The following is a 13102-nucleotide window of genomic DNA, read 5'->3' on the forward strand; positions in this document are numbered from 1 at the left end:
CAGTGAAGTGCGTTACTAAACATTTTTCTTGCCTGAAAGACGGCTTTGTTTAGACGAGCTATATCAGCTCTAATGTGTGAAGGTCACGCGGGTGACGAATAAAACAAACGAAGGATCAATTCACCTACCAGCTCGTCAGGAACCAACTGGTGAAGTGTTTCGTTTTTTACTTTTCTTATCGATTTTTTTCTTTTTATTGCTTTTGATTTTTTATTTTGATTTAAGTTAAACAGTGCGGTCGAGCGTGTTGCTCCCGCAACAAAATGGAACAAACAGAAGGATCACCCTCCGAAGAGGAATATTATGAAGAAGAAGAACGTATATCTGATACTGAGACAGATAATGTTATGGTCGATCCACTTCCCCCACTTTCCCCCAATGTCTCACAGCCCCCCCGAGTCAAGGTTTACCAGGATGGATCCGCTGGTCCTTGGGTGGTATACTTTCGGCCCAAAAATAAACCGTTAAACAGCATAACTGTTGCACGGGAGCTGACAAAACGTTACTCGGCCGTAACCGAGATTAAAAAGGTTCAGTCAGACAAACTGCGCGTAGTCGTTACTGACTTGAAACAGGCCAATGATATCGTTAGAAATAGCCTCTTTACGCTGGAGTATCGCGTCTACATCCCTTCTCGTGATGTGGAGATCGACGGTGTGGTAAGTGATGCGGGACTAACTGTCGATGATCTGATGAATGATGGGGCTGGCCGCTTTAAGGACCCTAACCTTCAATCAGTTAAGATTTTGGAGTGCAAGCAATTGCACTCAAAGTCCATCGAAGATGGTAATTACTATCCATCAGACTCGTTTCGCGTAACCTTCGCCGGATCTGCACTTCCGAGCTACGTTGAAGTGGGAGGAGCTCGTCTACCTGTACGCCTGTTTGTACCGCGGGTCATGAATTGTTCCAATTGCAAGCAGCTAGGTCACACGGCCACCTACTGTAGCAACAAGCAACGGTGCGGTAAATGTGGGGAACGCCATGCGGATGATACTTGCAGTAGCCCTGCTGAGAAGTGTGTTTACTGTGGGGAGAATCCGCATGCACTTTTGACATGCCCAACGTACAAACTTCGCGCGGATAAACTGAAGCGATCCGCCAAAGATCGCTCCAGACGCTCTTACGCAGAAATGCTTAAAAGAGCTGTTCCACTTATCTCCGAAAACCCATTCGCTCTCTTGCCAACTGACGATAACGCCTCTAACGACCCTTGCGAGGGGCATTCTTTGGCTCCGCTTGGAAACTCTAGGAAAAGACCTAATCAAAACTCACCTGAACTTCCTCGTAAGGGTCCTAGGTTGTCCCAAACAAGGGTACAAAATAAAAATAATTCATCAACTGGAAGGGCTGGTACAAATCCGAAGATAATACCTCCTGGTTTTGGGAAATTGAGATACAACCAGGAGTTCCCAGCACTCCCCGGGGCACCAAAAATCCCAAGTGCTCCAATTTTACAGTCAGAAACTCAACCTAAAACGGGATTCCTTAAATTTTCTGACATTGTGGACTGGATATTCACAGCTTTCAACATTACCGATCCTATGAAAAGCTTGCTGGTTGCTATTCTACCAACAGTAAGAACATTTTTAAAACAGTTGACTGAACAATGGCCCCTCCTTACAGCGATCGTATCCTTCGATGGCTAACTTATTAGACGGAATCAGGGATCTGATCACTGTTTTACAGTGGAACTGCAGAAGTATTATCCCCAAAATTGATTCATTAAAACACTTGCTAAATTACAATCATTGTGATGCATTTTCCCTATGTGAAACATGGCTAACTTCTAATATAAACCTCAACTTCCACGATTTTAACATTATCCGCTTGGATCGAGAAGACTCATATGGGGGGGTACTTTTAGGGATCAAAAAGTGCTACTCCTTCAATCGAATCAACCTCCCTTCGACGCCAGGCATTGAAGTTGTCGCTTGTCAAACAACAATCAAAGGCAAAGATCTTTGCATTGCTTCTATTTACATTCCTCCTAGGGCCATGATGGGATATCGAAGATTCTCCAACGTGATTGAACACCTTCCCTCGCCCCGCCTGCTTCTTGGAGACTTTAACTCTCACGGTACGGGGTGGGGCTGTCTATACGACGATAATCGATCTTCGACAATTCAAGACCTTTGTGACAACTTCAATATGACAATTCTGAACACAGGGGAAATGACACGAATTCCTAGACCACCTGCGCAAGCAAGTGCACTGGACATATCTTTATGCTCGACATCACTACGGTTAGATTGCAAGTGGAAGGTAATATCTGATCCCCACGGTAGTGACCACTTACCAATTGTAATTGCAATCACCACTGGTTCAAGACCATCGACACCAATCAATGTTCCCTATGACCTCACACGAAACATTGATTGGAAGAGCTACGCTGCTGAGATATCCAAAACTATCGATTCAACACAGATACTTCCCCCGGAGGAAGAATATAAGTTTTTGTCCAACTCGATTCTCGATAGCGCGATTCAAACTCAGACGAAACGAGTACCCGACGTGAACACCCAAAAACGTTCTCCCAACCCGTGGTGGGACAAAGAGTGCTCAGACGTGTACGCGGAGAAAGCTGCCGCGTATAAAACTTTCCGGAACGACGGGTTAGTTGCTAGTTATCGAGTGTACGCGATATTAGAAAAGCGAATGAAAAATTTAATGAAAGCTAAGAAACGCAGTTACTGGCGCCGGTTTGTCGACGGGTTAACAAGAGAAACATCGATGAGCACTCTTTGGGGCACGGCCCGACGTATGCGAAACCGAAACAGTACTAACGAGAGCGTGGAATATTCAAACCGTTGGATATTCGATTTCGCCAAGAAGGTTTGTCCGGATTCCGCCCCGGCACAGAAAATCTACCGCGCCGCGTCGCCTTACAATACCGCGAACGAAACACCGTTTACGATGGTGGAGTTCTCACTTGCTCTCTTATCATGTAACAATAAAGCCCCGGGGCCAGATAGAATTAAATTCAACTTATTGAAGAATCTGCCAGACTCTGCCAAAAGACGCTTGTTGAATTTATTTAATAGGTTTCTTGAGGGTAACATTGTCCCACATGACTGGAGACAGGTGAGGGTCATCGCCATCCAAAAACCAGGAAAACCAGCCTCCGACCACAATTCGTATCGTCCGATCGCAATGCTGTCCTGTATCCGGAAGTTGTTCGAGAAAATGATCCTGTTTCGGCTCGACAATTGGGTCGAAACAAATGGCTTACTGTCAGATACACAATTTGGCTTCCGCAAAGGCAAAGGGACGAACGATTGCCTTGCGTTGCTCTCAACAGAAATTCAAATGGCATATGCTAACAAAGAGCAGATGGCATCAGTATTCTTGGATATTAAGGGGGCTTTCGATTCAGTTTCGATCAACATTCTTTATGAGAAGTTGCACCAGCATGGTCTTTCGCCAATTTTAAATAACTTTTTGCTAAACCTGTTGTCTGAAAAACAAATGCATTTCTCGCATGGCGATTTATCGACATCACGATTTAGCTACATGGGCCTTCCCCAGGGCTCATGTCTAAGCCCTCTCCTCTACAATTTTTACGTGAATGACATTGACGAATGTCTTGTCAATTCCTGCACGCTAAGGCAGCTTGCAGATGACGGTGTGGTCTCTATTACAGGTCCTAAAGCCGTCGACTTGCAAGGACCACTGCAAGATACCTTGGACAATTTGTCTGCTTGGGCTCTCCAGCTGGGTATCGAGTTCTCCACGGAGAAAACTGAGCTAGTCGTATTTTCTAGAAAGCGTGAACCAGCGCAACTACAGCTTCAATTAATGGGTCAAACTATTGCTCAGGCTTCAACATTCAAATATCTCGGGGTATGGTTCGACTCTAAAGGTACCTGGGGATGTCACATTAGGTATCTGAAACAGAAGTGCCAACAAAGGATCAACTTTTTCCGTACAATAACTGGAACATGGTGGGGTGCCCATCCAGGAGACCTAATCAGGTTGTACCAAACAACGATATTATCAGTGTTGGAGTACGGATGTTTCTGCTTTCGCTCCGCTGCGAACATACACTTCATCAAACTGGAGCGAATCCAGTATCGTTGCTTGCGTATTGCCTTGGGTTGCATGCACTCGACCCATACGATGAGTCTCGAAGTGCTGGCGGGCGTTCTTCCGCTGAAAAATCGATTCTGGGACCTCTCATATCGATTGCTCATTCGATGCGATATTCTGAACCCATTGGTGATTGCAAATTGCGAAAGGCTTGTCGAGCTTAATTCTCAGACCCGATTCATGTCCTTGTACTTCGATTACATGGCACAGAACATCAATTCATCTACATATAACGTCAACCGTGCTCATCTCTTAGATACTTCTGATCCAACTGTATTTTTCGATACATCCATGAAGGAAGAGATTTGTGGAATTCCGGATCATATTCGCCCACAAGTGGTCCCAAATATTTTCTATAACAAATACCATCAAGTCGACTGCGCCAAAATGTTCTACACTGACGGATCAATTCTCGACGGGTCCACAGGCTTCGGTATCTTCAACGAAAATCTTGCTGCCTCATTCAAACTCAATGATCCTGCTTCAATTTACGTCGCAGAATTAGCTGCCATTCAGTATACTCTCGGGATCATTGACACCCTGCCCTCAGACCATTACTTCATCGTTTCGGATAGTCTCAGCTCCATTGAGGCCATCCGTGCGGCGAAGCCTGGAAAGCACTCACCGTATTTCCTGGGGAAAATACGGGAATATCTGAGTGCTTTATCTGAAAAATCTTACCAGATTACCTTGGTTTGGGTCCCGTCACATTGTTCTATTGCGGGCAATGAGAAGGCGGACTCTTTAGCCAAGGTGGGCGCATTAGAAGGCGACACTTACGAAAGACCAATTTGCTTCAACGAATTTTTCAGTATCTCTCGTCAGAGGACGCTCGATAGTTGGCAAACCTCATGGAGCAATGGGCATCTGGGACGGTGGCTACATTCCATTATCCCGAAGGTATCAACGAATGCTTGGTTTAAGGGGTTGGATGTGAACCGGGACTTTATTCGTACGATGTCAAGGATCATGTCCAACCATTACTCGTTTGACGCGCATCTCCGTCGTATAGGGCTTGCTGAAAATAATCATTGTGTTTGTGAGAACGGCTATCACGACATCGAGCATGTTGTTTGGCTGTGCGCAGAGTACTGTGTTGCCAGGTCCCAACTAATAGATTCCCTTCGGGCCCGAGGTAGATCACCCTATGTGCCAGTCCGGGACGTCCTGGCAAGCCGTGACCACCCCTATATTTTTCTTATCTATATCTTTTTGAAAACCATTGATGTCCAAGTTTAATACATTTTACCCTCTCTCATTCACAGTAGAATTTCACCAACCTATCCCTGTATCTACAATATGGCATTGCTTCACGAGTCTTCGGTGCACACTCTTCTTGATAACCGTCTATCCAGAACATCATGACATACCGCACATGCAGATGATATAGAGTGCCAATAATTATCCGAAATATCGACCCTCCCCTCGCCCCTGCGATTACAGGCTGGAAACTACAACACTACAACAAAGTGTGCATATCCGCCACAATGATCAATCAGCAAACGACGATGTCAATTACACAATATGTATCCCACTTCCTACCTTTGTCCTTTACTTACATAAGAGGGGAGCAAGCCGCCCCTAAATACGGCTTTCCCTTCCCCCACTAACATGTGACATGTAATATAAAAAAAAATGAATTATCGGCCTCGTTAAGCTACAGCATTTGGGCCTAAATAAACGTATTTTAAGATAAAAAAATAACTGAATCGAATGGTATATGTTGGTTTTCAGAGTAATTGCAATACCTTTCTATTGAGAAAGACAAAAACATATTAGCGTCGTATTATAAAATGTTTCGCCATTTTTCCGCTGTACCTATATCAGTTATTATCAATACTCCATAAAGTACGATTCACACGATACATCAGGATTCCGTGACCGCTACGGAACGTCAAGATTAGTTACATGCAGTTAAATAAAAGCATTCACACAACATCAACGGCACGGAACGTTTTGACGTACGGCACGTTTGAACGGATACAAGAGAAAAGTATTAAACTTATCCCGACGGAACGGTGACGTTGACGGAAAGCTGATGTATCGTCCAGCGCAGTAGGCCATTTCTTTCCACCGCATTCTCCACGTTGCGTTGCTTTGGAACGTTGACCATTAGTGAATTATAATAGATAGCTTTCATACACACTCTCACTCTCTTTCAACTGATTGGCTTCCCCGCAGACTTGCTGCCAGCAAATTGATACGGGGGTCAGCCCACATAACTACCGCACCGAAGTCGCGCAGTTGGAACCGTACCGTGCTTGTGTGAATAAGTATCGTGCTGTGTGTAGTTCTTTATTATAAACAAGCTTCTCTTATCTGCGCTGTGGCATTGACAGTAGGAAGAGACAACAAGTCGAAATATGTTACCAGCCGTGGCGGGAGCAGCCATGAACTTGATCGTAGTAGCCCTGCTTTACCTGATCGTGGCTGCAAAATGTTCGGGTAGGTTATTATTGTTTTTGTTTTCGAGCCTGCAACAGTGATGTAACCGGCGACGATCATTTGTGTGTTTTCGTTTTCAGTGGCGCAGTCGGTCCCATGTGCGTTACGTCAGTACCGAACCGGTTCGGTGTGTGTCTGCAATGTGACCTACTGCGATACGTTGGAGTTCGAGGAACCGATCACCGTTGGCGAGTTTTTGCTGGTGTCAAGCAGCCGGGATGGTGTACGATTTGGACAGTCTCGCGGGTGGTTTGGTAATGCGTCGGAGGCGGACTTTATTCCGGAGGTGAAGCCTGTACCGAAGCAACGGTTTGCACGTAGTACGAGGCCCGTTACGATTCAGTTGAATCGTCGGCGGATGTTTCAGACTGTAGTCGGATTTGGAGGGGCTTTTACCGGAGCGGTTTCCTATAATCTCGGGAAATTGAAGCCAGCGCTGCGAAAGAGTTTGTACCGATCGTACTACTCGAAGACGGTTGGAATCGGGTACAACTTGATGAGGATTCCTATTGGGGGCTGTGATTTTGATTTGAAACCGTGGGCGTATAATGAGCTGCCGGTGGACGATCCCATGTTGACGAACTTCACGGTACTGGATGAGCGAGACACGAGTAAGATCGCGCAAATACAAGAACTGATGGATGTCGCAGATAATCACGATATCAAGTTTATGGGTGCGGCATGGAGTCCACCGAGGTGGATGAAATCCAACAATGATTGGAGTGGTTCCAGTCGACTCAAAGCGGAGTACTACCAAACCTGGGCCGATTATCATATCAAGTATCTACAACTGGCGAAAGACGCTGGATTGAATTACTGGGCGATCTCCACTGGAAACGAACCGATGAATGCGGTGATCGGGTTTTTGTTTGTACGGTTCATGAGTCTTGGCTGGACGGCTCCCAGTCAGGGGAAATGGGTAGGCGAACATCTTGGACCGACGCTTAAAAATTCATATTTCCGGAACGTTAAACTATTCTCGGGAGACGATCAGCGGTACACGTTTCCTTGGTGGTTTTCCCAGATGAACCAAGGTCACCCCAATGCGACGAACTACCTGGACGGATTAGCTGTCCATTGGTACTGGGATGGTGTTACGCCTCCGGCGCTGCTAGACCAGGCAGCTCACCTATATCCGGATAAGTTGGTATTCAACACGGAAGCTTCGCTTGGTGATAAACCGTTCCAAACTCATGGACCGATCCTTGGCTCGTGGGATCGTGCTGAATCATACATAACGTACATTTTGCAGGATCTACAGCACAGCGTTCACGGATGGATCGACTGGAATCTACTGCTGAATGAAATTGGTGGCCCAAACTATGCTAAGAATTATGTTGAGAGCGCTGTTGTTGTAAACGCAACATCTGGTAAGGAGGCTTACAAGCAGCCGATTTTCTATGGATTAGGACACTTTTCCCGCTTCATCACCGAGGGCTCGACACGGTTCGAAACTATCAGTAGCGATTCGGGAGTGATCGTTGTAGGTTTTACTCGTCCGGATCAGAAGACTACTTTGGTGTTTTACAACAAGTAAATAGTTTTTCGTATATTTTTAGACATTCAAACGACATAAGATTCTTTCCGCTTGCAGGAAATCCAGTTCCTGCGAGGTGATAATCAAGGACCCGGAACGAGGAGTCGCTCAACTGCATCTTCCACCCAAATCAGTACATTCCATTCTGTACGCCTAGTTGAAGCCGTGACAAATTTGTGTAAATGAAACAAAAACAATAAATGAGCGCCTGCCTTCGTTCGACTCGGAACTATTCGTCAGCCTTCGACCCTAACCTTATGCAACAAATGAGCCGTGCATTCTTTCTCCAGCCCCGAAACGTGTAGGATAATCCCGTCGTACATAAACAAAGATTTGGCACGTTCAGGAACGCGAACAACAACCGCTTCCCATCGCGTCGTCGTCTGCCTTTTTCTGGATCATCTGGGCCGAGTCAAGGGTAATGCAATCGGAGACACAAAGACGAGCAACTGTCACGGTCTATTTCCATGCGTGAACATGTTTTGCCTCCTCTCGTCTGATGCCTTCGCTTCCGCTGGGATCGGTTTTCCGCCGCTCCGGTCGGTCTGGAAGGAAAACTACATTTTCATGAAATTAAAACATTTCCGCTGCCATTACCATGGCAATGGCAGCCAACATCAGACGGACAGACAAGCTGACGGCTCACAGAGCATGTGACACGGTGATACCCGGGGCGCGTCACCAGGTGTGCTGCCAGCGCAATTCGCATCACTTTCGATTGATCGGCCCGGTGACAGATGGCGGCGATTTATCTGGACGTGAAAGCATTAGGGCAATCTGTTATAGGCGGTATCTTGTTTAGTCTTGTCTGGTGTGACAAAATGACTTGGCTTACGGAAATATCCCGTTGGAGAAATGAGCTTTTCATGGCCTCCCTAGAGGTCCATAAATTATAATAACTGATTATGAGCACAAATGTGTTTACTTTTCAAACCGGACTCACAGATTCAATAGGCTGGTTGTTTACTTTCAAAAGTGAAGAAATGTGACGTCACCGCAATTCCCTTCAACGCCTGCTGTGTGTAGAGATTTAGTAATATACTCCAAAGGAACAAAAATAGGAACCGGGTCATCAAATAAAGATATCATTTCGAAGAATTTATGGGTTTCGATAGGCGCGTCGGGTGTATTTTGAATGTAATTGAGAAGGATTAGTGATGCTCTACTGTTCCCGTGCTGGGTGGAGTGAATGGAACGGATGAGGGGAGGGGGAAAGAAAAAACTACTCAGAAGATTGCTGTGTGATCTGCTTGTTTTTGCCTTCTGACGCGCGCGATCTTCATATTTTACGATCGTACGCTTGTATCAGGTTTTTCTCGCCTTTCTTTCCGTCCGCTGCAGGTTTCTAGTATTTATGGGATGGATTTCGGAAAATGTTTTATTTTTTCACCAAGATTTAGTAATAATGGTTGTTAAATCTGTGGAATTTATGTATCATTTGGCTGTTGAGTCCAGGGGACACACTACGTTACTTTTATCGATTTAATGTATAGTGAAAGATGGTTGTTTTTCAGAGTGGACATCCTATTTACAGGCCCGTAGCGTGCTGTTGACCGGTTTGGTCCCCGCCAAAGGCATCTAAAATTTATTTTATTTATTTTTATTTTTCATCTGACCTGTGATGGTCTACATGAAGTGTTTCTAGAATGGAAAAAGCCCATTTCAGGGGCCTCACAGTTACGTCACCTAGTGACTGGAAGGAAATTTTGTTCTAGTCACTACGTGACGTGACTGTGAGAATAGGGCCCCAGGATATACTTCAGAAGCAATCCTCAAATGGGCGTAAAAACCAATCATCTTTTCAAATTTTTCACACCTGATTACAATGATTTTACACTACAATTAAACATAATCACATAGTACACAGTACTGCAAGAACAAAAATTAAAAAAATGGAATCTTAAAATCTAACCTTCAACCTTCTTAGTCTATTCTTGAAAACATCACAAGATACAGGAAAAGTCAAAATGGTCATAAAAATATTAAAAACATTACACATCGCCCTAATTGGTTTATTCTGGCCGTACTCTGTGCGCGACAGTCTTAAGAAGTTATGCAATCTGAGATTTCTCGGGAGCACATTGATTTTTATTTGTGAGAAGATATCTGGAGCATCTATTTGATCAGTTAATATCTTCCCAACAAATACTGCTCTAAATGTGCCTTTTCGCTGGGGTTTCCATATCGAGCAGACGACAGCGATCGATGTACGGTGGTAGCTCTGCTGGGTTACGCCATGGGAGAGTTCTAAGAGCAAAACGGAGGAATCTTGCCTGCACTGCTTCTATTCGGTTGATCCAAAGGCTTGTATAAGCTTCCAGGACAGATCGAACTAGTGAAAAATAGAGTGCCCGTAAACAATATGGATCAGTGAATTCTTTGGCGATTCTTATACTGAAACCGAGATTTCTATTTGACTGTGCTATAACATGATAGTAATGATTTCTGAATGTCAGTTGTGAGTCCAGGAGTACTCCGAGGTCTCTGATAACTGTCATTCTCCCTAGCGATTCCCCTGAAATGGTGTAGCTCCAGAGTATTGGATTTTTTCTGCGAGTAAAAGATAAAATGGAACATTTGGCCACGTTTACAGCCAATAAGTTGCGACTACACCAATTACAAAAAGCATCTAAGTGTCGCTGTAGTGCCACGCAATCTTCTATTGAACGCACAATGAGAAATAGTTTGAGATCATCAGCGTATATAAGTTTACACCCTGGAGGTATAACATAGCAAACGTCATTGAAGAACAACGAAAAAAGCAACGGTCCTAGATTGCTCCCTTGAGGCACTCCCGACCAGTTGATGAAGCTGTATGACTCGTTATTTCCTAATTGTACAGATAGAGAACGATTTACGAGATATGATTTAAGCCACCCTGTGAAATTTGACGAAGCGCCCAGCCGCTTTCTCTTTGCCAGTAGACTAGAGTGATCTACATGATCTAATTCAGCCTTGAGATCCGTGTATACGTAGTATTGACCTGAGATCCAACTTCAATATTTTCAATACAGAGCGAAGTGAATTGGGCTAGATTAGTAGTTGTCGATCAGCTTACGTAGCTGACGATTGGACCATGCCGGTTTTCGTCGGGGACGTGGTGCGGGAAGCTGTTTCAAGACCAGTGAAAGTTTTTCTACGGCAACATCTACATCGATCGCGGAATTTAACAAATCAATTGCCTGCAGTGATCTTTGAAGCCTAGAGAAATCAGTCTTCGAAAAATTGAACTCCCTGACATCCAGCATTTCGTCATAAATAACCAACTGGGGACAAATCTGCGTTACTGGAAGAGGAGGATGATGTGCGTCACAGGCAATTAATGGCTCAAAGGTTTCTGGAACGGCGCAATTGATAGAAGCTTCTTCATTTACGAACAGGAGATCCACGGTTCGATTTCGTCTGTTATTTACTGTACACATTTGCAGCATGTTCAATATAGACATTCCGTCCAATAAGGCGCTCTCGAAAAGATAGATTCAGAAGGATCTGGAAAGGCATAACCGTAGGGGGTACTCTTCCAAAGAAGTCCTGGCTGATTATAGTCACCAAACAGTAGATGAGCCGTGTTGGGTTGAATGGAAGTTACGATGTCAAGTGCTTCTGAATAATATCTATACCACTTGCGGAATCGGGGGAATGTATACTACGCCCACACAAATATTAGTATCGCGCCCGCGAATATCTACCCATAGTTGTTTGAGATCGTTACTATCAGTATTATGTTTGGACGAGAGTCGGTTGGACACTGCAATCAGCACACCACCACCGCTTTTTCCCTGTACTGTCTGGATCGCGATCTTTACGGTAAACCGTGTACCTTGGGTCGAATAACTGGATCGAATGGATTTGATCATTCAGCCACGTTTCGATTAGAACAATGTCATCATATTCGGCCTCTGAAACAGCGACGAACAACTCGTCAATTTTTGTGCGTAGACCTCTCACGTTCTGGTAGTAGATACTAAGATGTTCCTCCCGATAGTGTCCTGATGGTTGAGCGATAGAAAGACGAGCGGCGATGGTGGTGGCGTCCGCCTGTAATAGGGGTGTATTTTCAGCGGGGGCAGCATCTGTATGTCCTACTTCGGAAGAACATATATATTCATTGCATTTACCTGTGTAAACAAAAGCAGGAACTTCAAATTGCTCTAATTGTTTTAGACTGCTGTTATCTGACCGGAGCAGATCGTAGTCACTGCTTTCAGATTTCAGATAGGAGTGATTTTTGCAAAATTAGTCAAATCTTTGAATAAAAATATTGAAAAAATTCTTCATCGACTTCTACACTGAAAAAAATCGATTTTGAAAATTTAGTCGATTTACAAAAAACCCGATCTTTGATTTGAATGATTTTTTTCCAAGATACGTAATTATTTTTCCTACTTACTGTCAAAAATTCAAGTTGGGCACTTTCAAAGAAAAAAAGTTATTTAAAAAAATTTCCTTGTTAAAACTGATTTTTTTTCAGCGTATTTTTTATCAAAAACTGAACCAATGAAAGTCATAATCATCTCACAATTCAATTTCCCAACTGCTAGTTACCTGATACATGCAAAAAGTATCAGTAACGAATTTGGTATAGCATCTCGGACTGGACTGGAACGAGGCCGAAGGGATTTGTTTAACGGAGATCTGGTACTAGAATACTTAGCGCACGACCAGATAACATGTTTAATATCGCGATAACCACCACCACAAGCGCAGAGGACGCTCTCCACGACCTCCATATGCCGGAGATGGGCCCTCTACTTCTAAATGACCCGAGATATCGCCCGAATGAAGTCATGACCCTCATCCATTCTCTTGGGCCAAGGTTTGTTGATACCTTTGGGATTCCTAAACTTCCACAAAATTTGCCAATTTTCGAGCGTCCTCTGAGAAGAAATTTTAAAAACTCGTTGAAGCTACGCGATCTTTCATAAATATAACCTTCTAATGCCTAAATGTACACCTTCTCATTATCATTCTAATCCAAGTGTCCGCTTTCTCATTATCCGGAATGGAGCACTGCGAAAGAACTCAAACTCA

General features: G+C 44.3%; 2 protein-coding genes across 2 annotated transcripts in view; both read left to right on the forward strand.

The window, feature by feature from the left end:
• The window catches only part of LOC131695504 (myogenic-determination protein-like), a 98964-nt gene that overhangs the window by 46043 nt on the left and 39819 nt on the right, over nt 1–13102 (forward strand). The window lies entirely within an intron of this gene.
• Nucleotides 6328–8293, forward strand: LOC131695502 (lysosomal acid glucosylceramidase-like). The gene is made up of 3 exons (XM_058984044.1): nt 6328–6534; nt 6615–8067; nt 8129–8293. The coding sequence occupies exons 1-3, from the start codon at nt 6453–6455 to the stop codon at nt 8226–8228; spliced, it is 1635 nt and encodes a 544-aa protein (XP_058840027.1). The 5' UTR covers nt 6328–6452; the 3' UTR covers nt 8229–8293.

Source organism: Topomyia yanbarensis, unplaced genomic scaffold (assembly GCF_030247195.1).
Source record: "Topomyia yanbarensis strain Yona2022 unplaced genomic scaffold, ASM3024719v1 HiC_scaffold_4, whole genome shotgun sequence".
Classification (NCBI taxonomy): Eukaryota; Metazoa; Arthropoda; class Insecta; order Diptera; family Culicidae; genus Topomyia; species Topomyia yanbarensis.